This window comes from Aythya ferina (assembly GCF_964211825.1).
Source record: "Aythya ferina genome assembly, chromosome: 1".
Lineage (NCBI taxonomy): Eukaryota > Metazoa > Chordata > Aves > Anseriformes > Anatidae > Aythya > Aythya ferina.
Genome location: NC_140296.1, coordinates 28,915,218 through 28,934,400, shown reverse-complemented (window position 1 = coordinate 28,934,400; position 19,183 = coordinate 28,915,218). Strand labels below are relative to the sequence as shown.

Genomic DNA, 19,183 nt, shown 5'->3' with positions numbered 1-19,183 from the left:
TCATCTTAAATTCCTGAATTTCAGAAGCTTGAATTTTCTCATTGTTAGAATACTCTGGAGGCCATGCATGGCTGATCACATATAATTTCTGTTGCTATTTGCTCAGCCATTAGCAGTTTTGTTTTTTATTTTGCCAGTGGGTTTCCTTGTTTACTGGCTCCAGAGCAGGGCTGAAACTGGCTCCCTGGCCTGTGGGGCAGCGTACCAAACAGCAGCATGGCCTGTATCTCAAGGTAGAGGGGCTGGATAGGTGTAATATCCTGGCCTTATAGTGAGGAGGAAGGAGGGAAGGGAAATTTGTAGTGGATTATCTTCAACTTGAGAGGTGCCCGACAGGGAGAGAGGCTCCGTCCCTTCCCTCACCTCACGGTGAGGGAGCGCTGGGACAGGCTGCCCAGGGAGGTTGTGGGGTCTCCTTGTCTGGAGCCACCTTTGGGACTCCCTGCCAGCCCTGTGCCCTCAGGAGGAGGATTTGGGGTGGAGGCAGGGAAGGGGCCTCACCCCCCTCACAGGGACTGGCGGGGGCGGGACTCGAACCCGCGGCCCCAGCGCGTCCCCGCCCACGTGACCCGCCTCACCCCGTTCTACCCCCTCCCACCGCGCCGCCGAGCGCGGGCACGGCACCGCGCATGCGCGGCGCTCCGGCTGGGCCCGCCCGCTTCCCCTCCCTTCCCCCTCCCCCGCGCGGAAGCGGCCGCTGGTGCGGGCCGGCCCTGAACCCCCGCGGTAAGTACCACCGGGCAGCCGCGGGGGGGGGGGGAGGGAAGGGGGCACGGGGGCGCCTCCACGCCCTGCGGGGGGGGGATGCCCGGCAGCGCTACCCCCCCCCCCCCCACGCGCAGGGCGGCGGTGGGCGAGCCCGGCTGCCTGAGGGGAGCGCGGGGCCGAGAGGGGCTGGGGGGGAGGGGGGGGGGGCTGTCCCCCTCGGCAGCCCTGAGGGGGAATGGAGCCCCAAATAACGGATCACCTGCTCCAACCGTCCCCCTGCCACCAGTGTCACCACTAACCCATGTCCCCAAGCACCACGTCCAGCCTTTCCTTGAGCACCCCCAGGGGCCGTGACCCCACCACCTCCCTGGGCAACCCGTCCCAGTGCCTGACTGCTCTTTCTGAGCAGAAATGTCTCCTCATTGCCAACCTGAACCTCCCCTGGCACAACTTGAGGCCATTCCCTCTGGTCCTATCACTAGTTACTGTGAGCAGAGGCCGACCCCCAGCTCCCCACCCCTTCCCTTCAGGCAGCTGCAGAGAGCAATGAGGTCTCCCCTGAGCCTCCTCTTCCCCAGACCAAACACCCCCAGCTCCCTCAGCCGCTCCTCACAGGCCTTGTGCTCCAGGCCCCTCACCAGCTCCATAGCCATTCTGCCCCAGCAGACCATGCTTTATTTAAATACTGCACAACCTCCATCCTTCTGGGAGCTCCCAGTTCCCCTTCAGGCAGTCCCCCTCCAGTGCTGGGAGCCCCCAGCCTCTTGGAAGGGGTGAGAGCTGAGGGCTGGTGAGGAGCCCTCCTGTCATCCGTACCACGTGTCTACCTTTCAAAGAAAATACCATTTTCACGCCTTATACCCATTAAAATATTCCCCCTGTATCAAATAAAAGGTGAAGGGGAAGATGGATTTCTGTGGTTTTACTCTGAAATCCTTGTGCTCTCCTCACCCTGCTACAGAGGTGTTGGGTGATCTGTGCCCCTGGCTCCTGTATAATGTGAGCTTGTGAGCCTGCAAGGATGCTTTCAGAGTCAATTCTGGAGAGGAAATGCTAAACAAATTAGTAAAGTTTCAGTAAGGTGTGCTTGGAAGTTGCACAGTCACTCTTTTTCATCCCCCTTTTACTTTCTGTTTCATTTACTGCTTTCTCTCAGGTTGCCATTGTGGCAAGGCTGACAGGGCGTGTTGGTAGGAAATGGCACAGGGTTAGAGAAGCATCCTGAGACACGTGGCTGCTTAATTGCCGTGACTGCTTCCCCTCCACCTTCTGTTTTACAGCTTTAACCCCTCCTCCATTAGCGGAGGGCAGTGGAAGAGCCCGTGGCTCTCACAGATGAATTAGTTGCCTTACTTTGTGTGAAAGTTGCAGCAGGACTCTGAGTCATTCGCCTGTAAAATAAAGGCTGAGAAAATCCAGCACTGATAAGTGGAAGACGATGAGTGTGTCAGATCGACAGACGTAACGCTGCCCTCCGTACTGACTGTCAGATACCATGCAGGAAAGAGGTCTGAGGTCTACAATACCTTGTCCTACGGCGGGGACAGCTCCATGCCCAGAAGCAGTCCGATATGTGAATTATTAAGAATTTTTCAGAAAAAAAAAAATGAATACAGAGAGCTGCTCTTGAGCTATTGCAGGAGTAGAAAAGAGACTGCAAAGTGATGAAGGTGATCAAAGATGTGGAGCAGCTCCTGCACAAGGAATAACTAAATAGTTTCAGAGTCTTGAACATGAAAAAGAGGCAGCAGGAGACAGAATAACAGGTTTGTGATACAATGGGTGTTACCGGAGGAGCTGATTGAGGAACAATGATTTCTTGTCCCTTCTCACACATACCTGGGGTGTCAACAAGTGAGTGGTTATTCAGGCGAAACGGAATTAAACTGAAACTGGAACCATGCCCTTAGCCTTTCCCTCCTTACTTAGGAGCAGCCAGCTGGATCCACAGCCCCATTTAGCTCTTTATCCTATTCCTGATGGTAATCAGTAGCAGAAACCTAGGGAAGAGCACGGGGACAAAGCAGAAGTGCAGTTGGGGGCAGGATACTGAGCTGAATGGGGCACTGGATTCAGGCTGGCTGCTTGTGCAGTGAGGAGCAGCCGAGAGCTGTCCTGTTGCTTCAGGGGCCTGGCAAAGGCCCTGGAGTAACCCAAGGGTTGACCTTGACCTGGTCCTTGGTTATCTTTCAGCAGCAAGATTCCTCCGCAGAGCCTGGAAGAGCACCAGGGACTGCAGGCTCCAGCTTCAGCACCTTCCTCACCGGCTTCCCAGGGACAGATCCTCTGACTGGGCCTGAGCAGGGCCTATGTATGCATCAATTCCAGGTACTGACCTGCTGTGGGGAGCTCTGCCCGACCTGGGGGGCCAACCATTCAAACCCTGGCTTATCCCACTCTAGTTCTAATATTTCTGTACACTTCCATTTGTTTCTGTTGCATTTATTTAATGCCTAACCTTTGAGGCTGATGTTATGATGCTCGTTGTTCAGATTGGACTGTGGAAATCGATCCCTACCCCACCTTGCTTACAAGATAGAGAAGGATGTGGGGAAAAACAGATGTGTGTGGAGGCAAAGTGGCTTGCCTGAGATGAAGTCAAGTTTCTGTGGCAGAGCCAGGGGAAAAAAATCCCCTTACACTCTGATGTTCTCACTTGAGACCATCCCCTCCATTTTATGGAAGGGAGGTGGAACCAGGGAAGACAGAAATTGGCTGTTGAAAGCCACAGAAATATGTGCAAGATTTGCTGGGCTGTGAGATTTCCTCCCTGTCTTGTACTTGGGCCTTACTCTAGTGACAGAGAAGCAGCAATTTAACTCCAAATCTTCTTATTTCTTAAAAGTAAACACAGACTTTTCTTACTCTTATCCCACAGGCTTCTGGGCTGTCAGAGGTGACGTCTCCGGCGTTTGGAGTATCACGCCTAGAGGGAGAGGGAAACTGAAGATTTCTGCAGTGGGCTTGCACAGAAACCACAGACAAAGTAAAGCTTCTGCTATTAATGCGTGGAGGGATGCCCTAAATTCCTGGTGGGGGGTGGGGTTAAAGGCTTTTTCAGTCCATTTAGGCTGTTTTGGGAACGAAGTAGGAGTTTTGTGTTGAGGGCATGACTTGATGGCCTGCTCATGGGGCTGTCCTTGGAGCATGGAGGTGAACAAGCTCGACAGTTCTTCTGTTAGCTCTGTGCCTTCTGCCATGACTTGTTAGTGACTGTTATAAATCGCTTGGTCCCGAAATAGGATTATAATCAAAGTTTACAATTTATTAAAAGAATAGAGGTAAGCAAACAGCGCTGGGTGCGTCGGGAGTCTCCGCTCCACCAGGACGCACACCAGTTACATCAAGTAGCTGATTTTTATGCTCCTAGGCTAATACATATTCATTACTACTTCTGAAAAAAAAACTGTGTTATTATAATTAGCTTCTGGGATCCAGTCCCTCCTACTGGAGCATGCGCATCAGTCTCCGGTGGTCCCCCTGGGGGTCTCTGGGGGTCTTTCATGCTGAAGGCTCGTAGTCTTCCTCTCAGTTTTTTTTTCTTCTCCTTCCCCTTTGTACTCCTTGGCAGCACGTCAGAAGCTTACACAGCGTCCCCTGCAAGTTTTGTCTCCCAGCCGTCCTTCGGCTTCTTTCTTTCTTCTCCTTAATCTCCTGGCCACCTGGCCAGATATCAGGGGCTTGCACAGTGTCCGGTTCAGAAGCTGTAACAGTCACTAGTTGTTAGCAGTTGTTCTGAAACCCCCAGACATCAGAGACTTCAAAGAAAGAGCACACAAACACAAATAGCTCTCTACTGACACTCCACGTGTTGTTAAAACATTCCCCATGGGCCATTCATAGGGACACTCCAGTCACATCTACGGCAGTGCTAAATCAACCACAAAGAAGGCAAAAAGGCCGTAACTGTTAGGAATAAGAGTTCGGAATAACAAAAGGCTCATGGATTTGAGGAATATTTCTGAAGATTTGATAAATTGACTATAACGAGGGGGAGACACATCTGTGGAAGAATTAAATTGCCAGTGCAGGACCCAGAGACAGACAGAACTGCTCTCTAGTGACACGAATTGTTAAAATATTCCTTTGCAAGGTACAAGAACTCTATACATTAACCATTCTGGTTTTCTTAGACTTGTGATTATACACGGGTATGTAAGACAGAAGGTCACATTCATCATACCATGCAGCCCTAGCACTGTTCCATACTGACACGAATCAGATGAACGTATCTCACAGTGACTTTTCAAGGGCAAACAAACCCTTTTTCCCCTTGCTCTAACTGCTGGGAGCCTGTTTCCCACCACCTCTTGTCCCAAGAGCAGGCTTTGCACATCCTGGCTGCAAAGAACCGGGCTTCAGGGGCTGCAGGTGAAGGAGCAGCTCGAGCTCAAGAGCTCACGAGCTCTGCTTTCCTCTGCTCACCCTGCCTGGCAAAAGACAACGGTGTCAGTCGCTTTGTGTTTCCTCCCAGCCTTCCTGCTCTAGGTGCTTTCCAGATAATGGCGAAGATGGTGAGAAGGACGTGTGCGTTCTGCTCGGAGGGGGAGTCTGGCTCCATCATGTACATTGCCGAAGAGCAAAACATTGCAGCTCATCGGGATTGTTTGGTGAGTGGTTTTTTTTTCGGTTGGTCACTGTGCAAAGGAAACGGAGAAGCACGAAAGTGGAAGTCTCCGCTGCCTGTTGATTTTTTTGTAACTTGACAATGGCTTTTTGGGTCTCTCCTTTTTTGTTTCGGTTGAGACATAAAATAGTCTTCATGATATTCTGCAGCTTGACTGCAGAAAGTTTGGCTTCAAACATAACAACAAAAATAGGTACGTAGCTAGGCAAGAGGGGGCAAGGGCAATAACACTGGATTTGTGGTAAAGTGCACAAAATTTGTGAAAGTGAAATGCTTTTCATTGCTGCCTCATAGTTGTACAAACAGCCCAAAGTGGCTATTGTGTGTTACCTGGTAAGAATCCAGACCTACAGGTCTGGTTCGCGCTGGAATGAGGCCCAGTCGCTTTCCTGAAACAGGCACAAACTTGCTTCTCCTCACAAATTTCTCTTTGTCAGTGTCACTGGGTACCCAGCAAACCGAAGTACTGGGGGAGAGTGGAATTGTCACGATGGGCAAAAGGGCGCGTTGCACGTGCTTGATGTCTGTAGGAAACTCAGCTAAATAATGACCTGGCAGAAAAATGGCTTCTAAATTCAAAGGCTGGTTACCCAAACCAACCTGGAAAGCCGTGGAAGCTTGAAGTGTTGACCTCTGGTGTTTCCTTCTGCCTGTTCCTGGTCAACATCTAGACAAATGCAGTCGGTAGGAATCGGTGAGACACTGAATTGAGTGAACCATATAAAAAAGTCAGTTAAGCTCTGAGTGATTTTAGAACATATTTGCTTATTTGGCTGTCAAAATGCCTCTCCTTTGTTCTGGCATTTTACTGAAGCTGGCTCTTGGTGTGCAGAACCAGTTACAGATCTCATATTCTCCCTTCAGGGAGAGTTGCTTAGTGCAGGAGGGGCGTCTGCTCCTTTCTGGCTTTCACTGTTCCAGCCTTATCCTCACGGGTTTTATGTTTACATCCTTATTTTTCTTCAGATTATTCAACAATCCTTCAAAAACATGACTATTTTACTGCGTTACTTGGCTGTTTTGTTGGAAAATATTTTATATTAGGGCTCTAAACTTGGTTAAATGTTGGAACTCTTGGTTTGGTTTGTTGTTTTTTTTTAACCCAACAACTTTATGAATGTGCCTGCTTTAGGACGAGCACCCTGTTTGGCTTCTCCCAGCTATCACCTTCTGAGCAGGCAGACTGTGGTTGCCAGTTGATAGAAGTTGTTCAAGGTGTGGAGGTTTGTCAGCCAAGCAGCTGCTGTGCCTTACTCTGGGCAGCCTGGAGCTTTCTTTGTTCACACTTTTTACTAATTCACCTTCTCACCTCGTCACCTTTCCTTGGTTCAGCTTCAGGTTACGTGAAAATGTGCAAGACCAAATGTGCCCTCCCCTTCTTTTCTCTGTGATATATTGATGACCACGTCTCTCTGTTAATCCTTAACGTCGTCTTTTTGTCTCCAGCTATTTTCCTCAGGATTTGTGGAATCTGAAGAGTATAACCCAGAGAATCTGGACATCAGGTTTGACGTGGAATCGGTATTGAACGAACTCAAGAGAGGAAAGCGCCTGGTAAGGCAGTTTCTTTGAGAATCTGCACTTAGTCCTGCCCCGTAGCACGCACCCTGCCACCCTTCAGTACCGAGCTGTTTGGTCAGTTTTATGTTTGAAAAAAAAAAAGAAAAGCAGAAAAATACTTGGAAGTTACAAATCTGGAAGTTACAGATTTAGAGTTACAAACATTGATGGGACGTTACACTTATTGAAGTTTAGTTCTTTTGTTGTTGTTGCTAATTGGATTATTTTTTTCCTGGCCCTTTTTTCCTAAGATAAAAGAGTAAGAAGAGACTTTCCAAAGAGACTAAGCTAGTGCCAGAAACAAAATGATGCATTTTGTAAGTGTGAAGGGAAACACCTTCTTTTTTTAGCAGAAGGGAGGTTATTTATATGAGGTTTTCTGGTTGGTTTTGTACTCGGCTCCCCTTCTTCCTGGATGGAAGTCTTTTCTTTATGAAGTTCATCTAGGGGACGTTTTACAGTCATGGAAACAAGCAGTTGTGGAAAACCACGCCCTGGTTGTTACGGGGGTCTTGAACCACCCCGATATTTGCTGGGGAGACAGCACAGCTCAGAACAAACGGCCCAGGAGGTCACTGCCGAACACTGCAGATAATTTTGTGATTCTGGAGGTAGGTGAGCCAGCAAGGAGAGGGGCGCTGCTGCTCCTGGCGCTCACAGAGATGGTCTAGTTGGAAACGGGAAGGTTGCGGGCAATCCCCTGGGATGGGGCTCAGCACAACGTCCTCCAAGCTCAGGATCAGCACGTCCCTACGAGAAAGAAGCTGAGCAAGGAGGGCTGTGTGGATGGGCAAGGAGCTCTTGGGGAAAACTGAAGAAGAAAGTGGACGTGATGGGGAAGAAGGGACAGACCGCTTGGGTGGCATAGGGGAACGCTGTCAGAGAATGCAGGGATGCAATGAGGAAGGCCAAGGCCTGGTTAGAATTAAATTTAGCAGGAGACAGCAAGGACAACAAGAAGGGCTTCTTCAAGTACAGCAGCAGCAAAAGGGAGACTAAGAAAAACGTGAGTGTGCTGCTACATGAGGCGGGTGACAGCAGATACAGAGAAGCTGGGGTTACCGAATGCCTTCTTTGCTTCGGTCTTTGCTGCTAAGGCTGCCCCCATGCACTGCTGAGCCCAGAAACGAGAAACAATCTGGAGAGAAGACTTTCCCCTGGTTGAAGAGGATTGGGCTAGAGGTTATTTGGGCGAGCTACACACCCACAGATCTATTGGCCTGGGTGAGATGTACCCGAGGGTGCTGAGGGAACAGGCAGGCGTTATCACTAAGCCTGTCATCTTGGAAAGGTCTTGGGGAACAGGAGAGGTGCCTGATGATCTCTGGAGGTCCCTTCCAACCTCAGCCATTCTGTGGTTCCGTGAACATAAAGACGAGCACCCACTCCAACGGGCATTGGAATAACTTGATCAAACTTGGGATAAGAGATGAAAGTCGCCCAGTTCCCTCTCGTGGCTCTTTGCCCTGCTTCATTTGGGAAATTGAGGTAAAATAGCAGAAAGGTGACTGAAACGCTGGACGAGGTGGGAGTTTGCTGCTGTGAACCCGCCCGATGCCTTCCGCAGAGGAGGCTCACGGTGAAATATTTGATCTTCCTACGCTTGTTTTGTAAGCCTCCTTTTGTTTTTTCAGTAGCTATTTGAGATGCTTGCCTGCTAACCATCGTTTTATCGTAGGTGTGCAACTTCTGCCGCAAGAAAGGAGCCACGGTGGGGTGCGAGGAGAGGGCCTGTCGCAGGAGCTACCACTACTTCTGCGCGCTCTGCGACGACGCAGCGATAGAAACCGACGAAGTGAACGGAGTCTACCGGTACTTAGCCAAGTCTTTTCTAACCCATTATCCTCCCGGTTTTGGTTTTATTGCTAGGAAGAGAGACTTAAACTGTCAATTTTTTAACTCCTTATTTTTAGAAAAGAAATAGGTTCTCTTCCAAGCGTTGAAGAGACTGAGCTGAAAGACCACTAGACCAAAACTGAGGAAGCCTGGCTTTACTGGCCACCTAGCTAGTCTTCAAGGAGAAAGATTTTTATTAAACTTCAAATGAATGATTCAAATTCTCAATTTCTTTTGCCTCAGAAGCTTCAGTAAAGGTGCTCTCAGCACAGATCAGGCCGTCGTGCTTCTGGATCTGTTCATGTTAGACCAATGCTAGCAACTTCCCATCCACGTGCTAGCAGAGAAGTCTGTATTCCCATCCAAGATCTTACATTTCAAGTACGTTGCTAGCATTAACACCATTAAACAGATTTTAAGTAAATTTCCTGCCCTCGGACTGCTTACATTGCTGATAGCAGACGGAAAAAGTTGTTCAGAGGAAGGAATGATAATCTGCAGGGGAAAGGGGTTGAGAAAGTAGGACTCCAAAAGGAACGAGGAAGTTAGAGGAAAGGTCTGAGGCCCATAGACACAACCCAGAGCATTCACTGCTGGGTAAGGCCAGAGAGGTCACGAGCTACGTTAGTCTTAGATTAATCTGGTAGACTGTCAAATCTTTAGCCCAAGATGGGCTCTTTTGTACCCAAAGCTCTTAAAAGTCTTGGCTGCTTTGGTAGGGCTCTCACTCTGAAATGAACAGATCTTTCTGTAGGGATGTAGGGCCAGCTCTGTAGGAGGATGTGTTCAGTGAGTGTTTGTAGAGTTCCCTGGAGCCTGCAAAGCTGAAAGAGAGTAGATGGAAAGGCAGGAACTTGAGTGATCGCAGAATAAAGGACTCATCGTAGTGCTTTAGGAACACCTTGGGCTTAAGCGTATCTAAAAGAAAGAGAATTCCTTCTGTGGGGGAGAGTGGGTGTTTTTAAATGAATTGCCATCACTGAGATCAGCAGCAGTGGTTATCAGAGCAAACAGCGGAATAAAAAGGAGAAGGCGTGCAGTGCTTTGCAAAAGGCAGGTCATAGCACAGGTGGGGAAACGAGCACCATTTCCAGTGCCACCTCTCAAAAATTATGGTAGGGAAACCAGAAATTCAGGTATGTAAGTAATGTGCCTCCAGTATGGAGTTTTCTGACTAAATTCTTAAGCATTTATATATCTTTTTCATGCATCAAAATGAATTTAATGCAGAAACCACTGGTTTGTCAAGGAAATAGACTACTTTTGTAAGGCCAGCACTTCTATTTTTTTAACAAAAATGCCGTTCCCTTTATAAACTGCTTCTAAACACTTGAGCTTTAGTCTTGGCAAATAGAGATTGGTAATGAAGAGATCAACTAAACCACACTCTTGACAAGGCAATTCTGTTTAAAAAGTGATTTGGGATCCTTCTGTAAGAAAGGCATCTTAGAGAAGCTGGTTTATGTTCTCTACACATTACAGTATCCAAAGACAGGGAGGATTTCCAGCTCTGTTTGTTGCATTTTACCTCTTCCAAGAAATTCAAATCGCTCTCCTAAAAAAAGGAGGAAATATTCCCATATCGTGTATAGAGTACTCGGAGATTTTATCTTGACAGCATTAATTGAAACAAGTTACTGAATGAGATCAGAGTACCACAGATCAAACGCTGTCCTGGTGTTTGGCAGCCAAAATGCACCTGATGTGATTTACACCATCCAAACACAGCAGAACACCAAACAAAATTGAACACCAAAGCTTTGAATTACCAGTTCCGAGCCCACTGAGGCTCCCAAAGTAAAACCAGGAGCTCGTGCATGTGTGAGGCTTCGCAGCGGGTGCTCTCCCAAGTGGGTAATGCTGAACAACCGCCCTGAGAGTTTTTTAGACCATCTTCCGATTTACATTTACTGAATGGAGGGGAAAATATTTGTTGAAATCAGTCAGCGTTACTCTGTTTACGTATTTATTAATCCTGTCTCTCTTTTTCTTAAAACCGAACTTAAATTGTAGAGTGTTCTGCCCAAAACATGACCCAGGCAATAGGACCAATCACTATGGTGAGTTTCTTTGATGGCTTCCTTGATTTTTAACTGTTTTAAAAGTTTGTATCCTACCGTTGGTAACTTATTTGAACAAAACAAATGTTATTCCACCCTTCTATCGAGCGGTGGACTTCGAATCTTGCAGGAGGGGTTTGGCTGAAATCCAGGGGTACGGGCAGAAAGCAAGAAGGGTTTTTGAACTAGGAAATGCTGGTGTTTGAGCATCCCCAAATCCCCTCCAAACCTGACACGGAGCTGATCCTTTGTGGAGTTATTCTGTAGGTAGGCCCAAGCAGCTCTTAAAAACGAGTGTGAAACGGGAGGCTCAAGCTAACGAGGGGTGCAATTAGCAAAGCGAGGGCTGTTACAGGAGTGCTCACCCTGGGATTTGTGCCTGCAGTTGTGTTGAAATGTTGACACTTGCATCTTCCGTACCCGCTGCGGTACGTGGCAAACCCAGCCTTTCATTCTGAAGGATCCCAAAGAGCTTTTTAAGTGCAACCGAAGGGTTATGCGCTCCCTGCTTAAGGCTTGCTTCCTCTGCTGGAGAAATGCAGTTTGCTTTGGCAGTCCTGGTGCTTGCTGACTGAGGCAGCTGGGAATCACCGAATTGACCACGGGGGTTCGGGTCTGAGTTAGCCAAATGGGGCTGCTCGAAATGGGGTGGGTCCTAGAGGAGCCTTTGCTTCCAGATTGCATTTAGCTCAGTCAGCTGAGCAGTAACACCAACTCTGGCTGACCGTTTTGGGGGTCTGGCTCCACCCTAACACCCCCTAAGGGCCAGCTGGGGTGGTTGTTGGTTTCCAACGTGACATGAGCTGAAGGGAATTGGCCCAGCCCTGCAGACCACCTGGGGCAGGCTAAGCCAAGACTGGGCTGTGTGGGAACAGGAGCTGGTGTAAGAGGGCTGCCTCTCCGGGCACGTTTTCCCTGGTAGCCTGGAGAAAGCTACGAGACAACATCCCCTTGTTCTCCATACCTGCACCAGCAGTTCCTAGCTCGCTCCAAAAGAGGCCACCCGGCTTTATTTTGGGTGCTCTGGGAGCCTACCATTTCCTTTCAGGCCATGAAAATAGCAAATGTAAAGCACTGGCTCCCTCACCCTCACAGAAAGGGGAAAAAAAGAACTTGTTGTGACAGCCTTTTCTGTACCCGCAGTAACATCCCATTCCTAAGGTGATTTCTAAACAGGAATTAACTTTCTGTGCATTACCCAAGGCATGGAGGGGGGCGTGCAAACCCCCTGCATTTAAAACCCTCTGGCTTTTGGTGGCTGTGCTCTTCTCCAGCTTTCTCTGCCCCCTGGCTCGTGCTCCTTGCCAGTTTTCCTTCTCTGCTTGGGGTGCTGCAGCTATTGTCAGCAGCCGCCAGTTACGGAGTTGGAAGGAGCCGGCTGCGTGTGGATAGAGGGCAGACTGAAAGCAGAGATCTCCATGCAACGCCAATGAAAGGGCTTTGTAGCTGAAATAATAAAAGCTCACGAGTAGAATCGCGTCCTATGAGGAGCTCCTGAGGTTATCCACGAGGTAGATGTAGCAAAGAAACATTAATGCCGCTTGTATGCCTGTGGGACACCTGAAATAACTCCTTGTGGAGCCTTAGTTCTGAGAGTGTATTGACAGAAACAAGGATTGACGGGGAGAAAAGTCATCTTTCATGAATTTATCACGTTTTGCCTTAAGTTCTTACCATGCAGAGGTGCTGCTGCTGCCAGGGAGGGTCAGTGCCCTCTGCCACAGCCAAAAATCTTACGTTATAATCTGGGGTTTGCTTTGTAATGGGTTCAAAAGGCAGTGATATCCTAATGCTGTGGTGATTTGCGCTTCCTAGTGATTCAGGCTTGTCCGTTTTCTTAGATGGACATGAGGTGGATTCCACTGAAAAATCAGGGATTTGGGAAAGCCGAAATGTATTCTTGTGTGGCTGCCCAAAGTGCCTGAGCTCTGTAGCCTGCTGGGGAAGGGGAGAGCTTGAGCTGTGTGAAATTGTCGGCCTAAGGCTGACGTGTAGTGACCTCGCTGTCTCTTGGTTTGCAGATGCAGCTAGTAAGAGGAAAAGGCACGCACTGAAGTCTTCCACCATCACGGAACAAATGGTAACTCCGGATTTCGGTAGCTCTAAAACAAATCCACATCTGCCACAGCAAAGGGCTTCAGTGAAGTATTTTTGGCAGTGTATTAAGGAGGAGACTTTCTCACAGAGGCGGCGACTTTTCCTTCGCAGCTGCCTGGTTTTGATCTTGTCGTTTGGTCAGAACAAAGCCATTCCGAGCTGCTTCTGGCAGAGCCAGCGCTGCCCTCAGGCTGCCTGGCACAAGTGTGATGGGAGCTTCTGAAGCAGTGGCTGTGCTCTTGACATGCCAGAAGGAGCTTTTTTTGAGGAAATCAGGCCAAACACTGCAAATAAAGAAGCTGGGGGGTTCCGTGTGTGTTTAGGCACTGCAGGATAAACTGCTTGTCCTTGTCCGAGTGGTGCAGCTCTTACACTGGCGGGGATTTGTAGTAGAGATAAGAATCATTTGTGTTACCGAGGTATGATTTGGAGCAGCAGAGAATGACTGCATCCCATCCAAAGGAAGAGAGAAATATTCCTCCTCTCCTCTCAGATCATTTTTAGTATTATATCTGGCCTGGAGAATTAGGTGTCACTTAGGCTGGGAGTTAGCAGCAGCCATCAGGTAACATCTGTGCTGTTTGCATACACGGTGTGAGGGCAGTCATAGTAATTGGGCAGGGCGATACCCTTCAGGATGGGCTTTTCTGAGGAGATTTTGCTTTGAAATGATTTTTGCTTCCCTTTTTAAAATCCTGAATGTCTGGAGAGGAGTGTTGTTAAGCGTGTGGGGAAGCTGACTTTACTCACAGAAATACGGGCTGCTTTTTCTCTCTGCTGATGTGGAGTTAAGACACTGCAAATGGAGCAGGAAATGTCCCTAGGATGCAAAAATGCGTTGTTTTGATTTTCTTCCAGAGCACAGACAAAACAGCAGAAGAGAACAGACTACGAATATTAAAAAGAAAAAACAGCAGGCACAAAGGTGGGACCGGCTTCCCGGATGAGCTGCGTGATACCGCGACCTGTTGTGGCAATGCTCGGAGCTTGGGGGTGTTAGGGAGCACTGCTGTTGAAAACGGCCCTTTTTAGCATTTCCCTGAGACAAATGGCCTGGTGTTCTGGCAAGGGAGCAAGAGCCTGGTTTGCAGAACGGCGGTGCGGGTTTTAATTGCCCAGCAGGGTGTTCTGAGCGCCTTGAGCAAGAGCCTTCTGGCTCCCTGGGCAGGAACCAGGCTTTGTAAACGCTGCTGCAGCTGCTGCTGCCCCTGCCTGCTGTTTTGTGTTCCCTTTCAGTCCCAGGCGTGCGCAGGTTGGTTAACACAACGTGTAACAGTGAGATCGACTGCTCGAGCCATCCTTCAGCTCCGCAGTGTGTGTTACCCCGAAGTCCTGCTGTAATTGCTGCTCAGAGTTACGCTGCTGCTCAGAAGTTTAGAAAACTTGAAAAATGTTGTTTTTAATGGAGGCTGGTGGATTCCTCTGAGCAGTCTGGCAGCTTTTTGCTTTTGGATAGCCCGCTGAACTCCCACAGTGGTCCACAGGGGCTCCCTACTGAAACCTGTCGCTGAGCTGCTGTTCTGAGATGAAATAAAAATACCCATTTCCTTAGCAATAAAAATCTGACAAAGCAGCACCATAAAATGGACTGTAACAAGGTTACAGAAATAAACGAGGTTAATGCCTGGATCGCTCACAGTAAACGTAACCTCAGTTCTCTTACCAAGTCCAGTATTGGCTCACTTCTTGCTCTGTTTTCTGTCCTTTAGCCTGCTCAGTCCATGGTGTGGTCCAGAGGATCTGAAGAAGAAAAATAATAATAAAAAAAAAAGCAAAGCAAATCACCTGCTTTTTCACGCCAGGGGTTATTAGGTGCCTTAGGAGTGATGCATTTGGAGTTGGGGAGGCAAAGTTTTAATTTCTGAAGTGAGTGGGTGAAGCCCACGCAGCTGTGCTCGGGCCCCCTCGTGCCTAAGAGTGCGTGTGCTCTGTTTTCCCAGTCCGAATAGACTTCCTCAGGAAATGCAAGCAAGCCGGGCTGCTGGATGACATCTTTGAAGAAATGCTGGACACGCTGCACTTGGCACAGGAGAAGCTGATGGATGACAACACTTCGGAAACAGGTACGGGGCTTTCTGAAGCCACCTTTTAGCCACTGGCGTAAACACAGACCTCTGCTCTCAGGCTCTGAAGGAGGGAGGGGTTACAAAGAGAACAGGAAGGGTTTTTTTTATCTGGATTGTAAGGAAGGACCATCTGCCTGTTTAAATCTGCGCTCTTTTGAGGGAAAAATCCTTGAGTATGAATGTTTCAGCACTTTGGGTGATTGCTTAAAACTTCAATGTCAAATGTTAGCTTGTATTTGTTTTTTTTGGGAACTGTTTGTATGAAACACTTTGTTCTTGGAGGATTGTATAATAATCCTACTTTGTTCTCAGAACAAAGTAATTAAAGAAAAAAGAAACAAACCTTCCTCTCCTGTTGTCCCCCCAGCTTTACACAGTTACGAACACTGCTTTTGGTTAAGCAATGCTAATTTTGGCAAATAACTGAAGCACGTGCATGGAAAGTGAAACCTCACACCTGGCCAAATCTCTGTCGTGAGCAGCTCAGGTGTCGCGGTGCTAGGGGCAGTAGTGAAGTCCAGGACACGTTGGGGTTTCGGAGCACCTCACCGTTAGGCAAACCTCTTAGGGTCATGCAAACTCTGTGGGCTTCCAGTGAGATGAAACACAAAATGCCTCACTTAGGAAACGGAGGCATAAATCTGGGGTGGCAGTGAACGTAAAACACTGAGAGCCGTGTCTCATGAAAACAGTTGTACAGAACTAGAAGTGATACGGACGTGAGTGTCTTTGGTATCTTAAAACCTTGAGCAATTGCTGTAATTAATTACTGTTTTGTGCTGCACTTAGCGTTGGGCAGTGCGTGAACTCGAGTGTTCTGTAAACCTTTACTCTGTGGTATCCTCTCCTCTTCCAGAGTATGAAGAGACAGTGATGTCACTCTTCGACTGCGGACTGTTTGAAAACATCCTGACCAATATTCATTCAGGTACGTGAGGTGAGCTGTCAGAACAGCAGCGCTCGGTATGGTTTGGGGCATTGATGTTGTTCTGAGGATGTGGATAAAATCACAGAACCATAGAATGTCCCAAAGTGGAAGGGGCCTGATGCACCTCAGGGTACGTTTGGCCCTCCTGGCTGCCAGGGCACGCTGCTGGCTCCTGTTCAGCTTGCTGGGACCACAACCCCCAGAGCCCTTTCTGTGGGGCTGCGTTAACAGGATTTTCCCCTCATGAATGCTTGTCACCAGTGACCGTGTTGTCATTCAGATCGTTTTAAATCAACTCCCAGAACGATCTTCACAATTTTAAATGATCACAAAGTGACCGTTTTACAATCGAGCACTACAAACAGAGCTTGCCTGGAACTGAAGGCAATTTTGATAGGTTTTGGAAAGGGAGGTGGGAACGCTCAAAGGCAGCAATGGAAACGTGCAGGAGCAGTCACTGGGGAGCACCAGAGCGGAAGGAAACTGTAGGGCATGAACTCAAGCCTCAGCTGCTTAAGCAGCATTACAACTTTTTAGTTGTCATGTCCCAACTACAGCCAGGTGGATCTCTTCTTACACCTTTCTGACTTTCAGCAGAAGTTAGAACAAGGTTGATAGCTGTTCAGAGAGGGAAGTGGGAGCAAGTCAGCTAACACTGAAGTTCGGTGCTCGAAGCTGGTGTTTGCTGTGTTCCCTCGTTTCCTCTTTGCTTGCCTGCAGGAAGCCAGGCTCCTCCCTCGTCTCCTGTTCTTCCTTTTGAATTCCTCTTCTGGAGTGGGAGTGCTGCTGTTTGCAGTTCCCTCAGTGCAAGGTTCTGGCAGTGCCTCATCGGAGGGGAACTGATGCGTGGCTGCTCGTAATCCCTGGTGTGACACGACCTTAGGTCACACTTGCTTCTTGCACAGCTGCATCGATTATTTCATCCTTCTCTCAGCTTACAGGAGAAATTCTGGTGCTGGCATCTGGGTACAGCCCTGTGGTTCTGCTGTGTGGAAGCTGTCCCCCTTCCAGCTCCCTGCTGCTTCACCAGCTCAGTTCTTCCTGAACCACGCACTTTTTCTCTGATACAATTGAGGCTACTTTTAATTTCAAGGTCAATATTGAAAACACATTGAAGCTGGTTCCAGACCTTACCCAGGAGGAGCCAACCTCTCCCATCCTTCTCCCCAGTCTGTATTCTAAGCGTATGTCACAGCAGATAAAAGTCTGGGACTAAATCCTGCAGGACTCCTACAGATACTAGAAACAGGCATTCTCTCCCTTTAGGTTCTCTCTTCAGCGATGTGAAAGGTCTCCAGTCTGTTACCTGCCTTCTTGGGGAAGCACTCCCGTATGCCACTCGTTCTCATCACTGAGCGCTTTCTCTGGGCTATTTCTGTTTTTGCCATATCCCTTTGGAATGAGAGAACTGGAGCTGAGGGCTTCCACCTGTGCTTCACCCCTAAGTTGAACACAGTAACGCAGTGCTCACAGTTGTTTGTTTTTCTCCAAGATATTTTCTCCATCTCTCACTTCTAGCACCTAGCCAGAAACAGGTGCCTTAAATGCTCCTAAATCGTGTTTTTGAGAAACTAGCTGGTGACTTCTGTTGTCCAAACCGTCCCTTTTTAAGCTTAACATTTGGTTGACTAAAATCCATTGGGCTTCTAAATTTGCTTTATGTACTTCAGGGACGTTAATTTAAAACATGTAAAATGCATGTTTATGGAAAGTGTTCTGTGCTGTGTGCTCTGAAAAGTTGTTAGGAACGCAATGAACTGGCTTGTAGCTTTTTATTTGGTGGCTAACATTGTAACGCAGCTGGTTTTGAGATACAGTAGGATGGAAAACAAATGCTGTGCCTCTGTGACTTCCAGCCTGTGTTTTCTTTTGCCACTTCAATTCTTTGTCTCCCCACGTGTTAGTGAAGAGACAAGGGCGCAGAATGTGAAGCTGAGGATTTGGCTTCTGAATATTTGCATATAAAAATAAATAAAAGCTTTTATCCCTTTTTTTTCCTGTAATAGGGACAGAGGAAAAAATCCAGGAACTTCTGGAAAGCAGGAAACGACTGGATCACCAGATTGAGCTACTGCAGGATTTAAAAGAAGCCGTCCTTCCCCCCCAGGAGAGCGCTGCCAGTACCTCCAGTACAGCGTCTGAATAACCCGTGGCTCTCTGTAATGGTGTCAATACTGAGAATTTTCTAAGGATAGAAAACATAGAGCACGTCAGGTCAGTGTGTAAGTGATTTCCTTTCCTCCCCAAAGTTAGGGACACAAGCAAAGACTGGGTGTTTTACTCATTTTTTATACCTCACTGTTGCAATAACTTTAAGTTGTCCCTTTCTTTAAATTTTATTGTGGATATACACCAAATTTAGCTCTTTTGAAGCTGAAGAGAACCCCTTCCCCCAGGACTTTCTTTCCTCAAAGACAAGGGAGCATCAGCTGCCAGAGAACACACTTTGAAGTCACTTTACTTGCAGCAGCCCTCTTCTGCCTGTGGGAGGTGGCTGCATCACTGTCTGCATACAGACGGTGCTGTTTTAAGAACCACAGTGCTGCTTTGGCTTGCCAAAGAAGATAAATTAGCAGAAGTTGCACTCAAAGACACCTTCTGAATTAGAAAGAGGAGTTTTTTTTAAATTGAGCATACATGAAGCAGTCAATGAGGACTTAGAGCTGCTGTAATGACAAGGGTAAAATGGTGTTTGCAAGCAGGCCGGCAAGGGCTGGCTGCCATGCTCCAACCAAAATGGAAACGGATTTCAATCAGAGGGACTGTCTCTTCCTTTCTCCATTAAGGAAGGCTGTAACTTCTGTGTTTTAGCTGAAAAGCTACTATATTAAAAGTATTTGAATACAGAAAAGCATTGTTTAGCTACAAAAGGGTAACTTAATAAAACTTTTTTAAGAAAGCTGTGTCTTTAGGACTGTCTGTTATTAGGAAACCAAGATGTAAATTCACCAATATGGGAATGAAGTAAAAGCTCACATGACTTAGACCAATTCTTTTTCCCTTCATGCTGCAGCAATCTGGATTACTGACAAGGACATTTGCATACTTTGCTCTTCCCCTTGCCCCCCTCACTATCCAGACCTTTAGTCTAGAGCTTGCAGTCCAGAACAAGTTGTTTATTAAAAACAATTTCTGACACATGTGGAAGCATTTCTTCACATGCTCCTTGGCTGAGCTCTTACTGTCATGCAGTAGGAGATCCCTGGCCTCTATCAGCGCTGCAGAACTCCAGGCTCTGCAAGAAGAAGCAGCAGATCTGTGGTTAATCCCATCCTAAACTTTACACTTTAAGTTCTAGTTC

The 19,183-nt window shown here is 47.9% G+C and overlaps 1 protein-coding gene across 3 annotated transcripts; it reads left to right on the top strand.

Annotated features, from left to right (window-relative positions):
- The first annotated feature begins 625 nt into the window (after positions 1-625).
- On the top strand, positions 626-18,781 carry PHF11 (PHD finger protein 11). Of its 3 annotated transcripts, none has more exons than XM_084505205.1 (12): positions 626-726; positions 2,902-3,036; positions 3,587-3,694; positions 5,183-5,318; positions 6,782-6,889; positions 8,574-8,707; positions 10,745-10,791; positions 12,813-12,871; positions 13,747-13,813; positions 14,829-14,951; positions 15,811-15,882; positions 17,889-18,781. In XM_084505205.1, the coding sequence occupies exons 4-12, from the start codon at positions 5,211-5,213 to the stop codon at positions 18,026-18,028; spliced, it is 858 nt and encodes a 285-aa protein (XP_084361331.1). In that variant the 5' UTR covers positions 626-726; positions 2,902-3,036; positions 3,587-3,694; positions 5,183-5,210; the 3' UTR covers positions 18,029-18,781. The 3 variants fall into 3 exon arrangements, with proteins under 3 accessions (XP_084361331.1, XP_084361332.1, XP_084361333.1); XM_084505206.1 differs by having other exon boundaries at positions 664-726; positions 2,905-3,036; XM_084505207.1 differs by lacking the exon at positions 626-726 and adding an exon at positions 1,300-2,474.
- Positions 18,782-19,183: the final 402 nt, after the last annotated feature.

Coding starts and splice junctions, on each gene's coding strand:
- PHF11 (XM_084505205.1), top strand. CDS start 5,211: ATGGCGAAGATGGTGAGAAGGACGTGTGCGTTCTGCTCGGAGGGGGAG. Junction 14,952..15,810: donor TGACAACACTTCGGAAACAG/GTACGGGGCTTT, acceptor CTCCTCTTCCAG/AGTATGAAGAGACAGTGATG. Junction 15,883..17,888: donor CCTGACCAATATTCATTCAG/GTACGTGAGGTG, acceptor TTCCTGTAATAG/GGACAGAGGAAAAAATCCAG.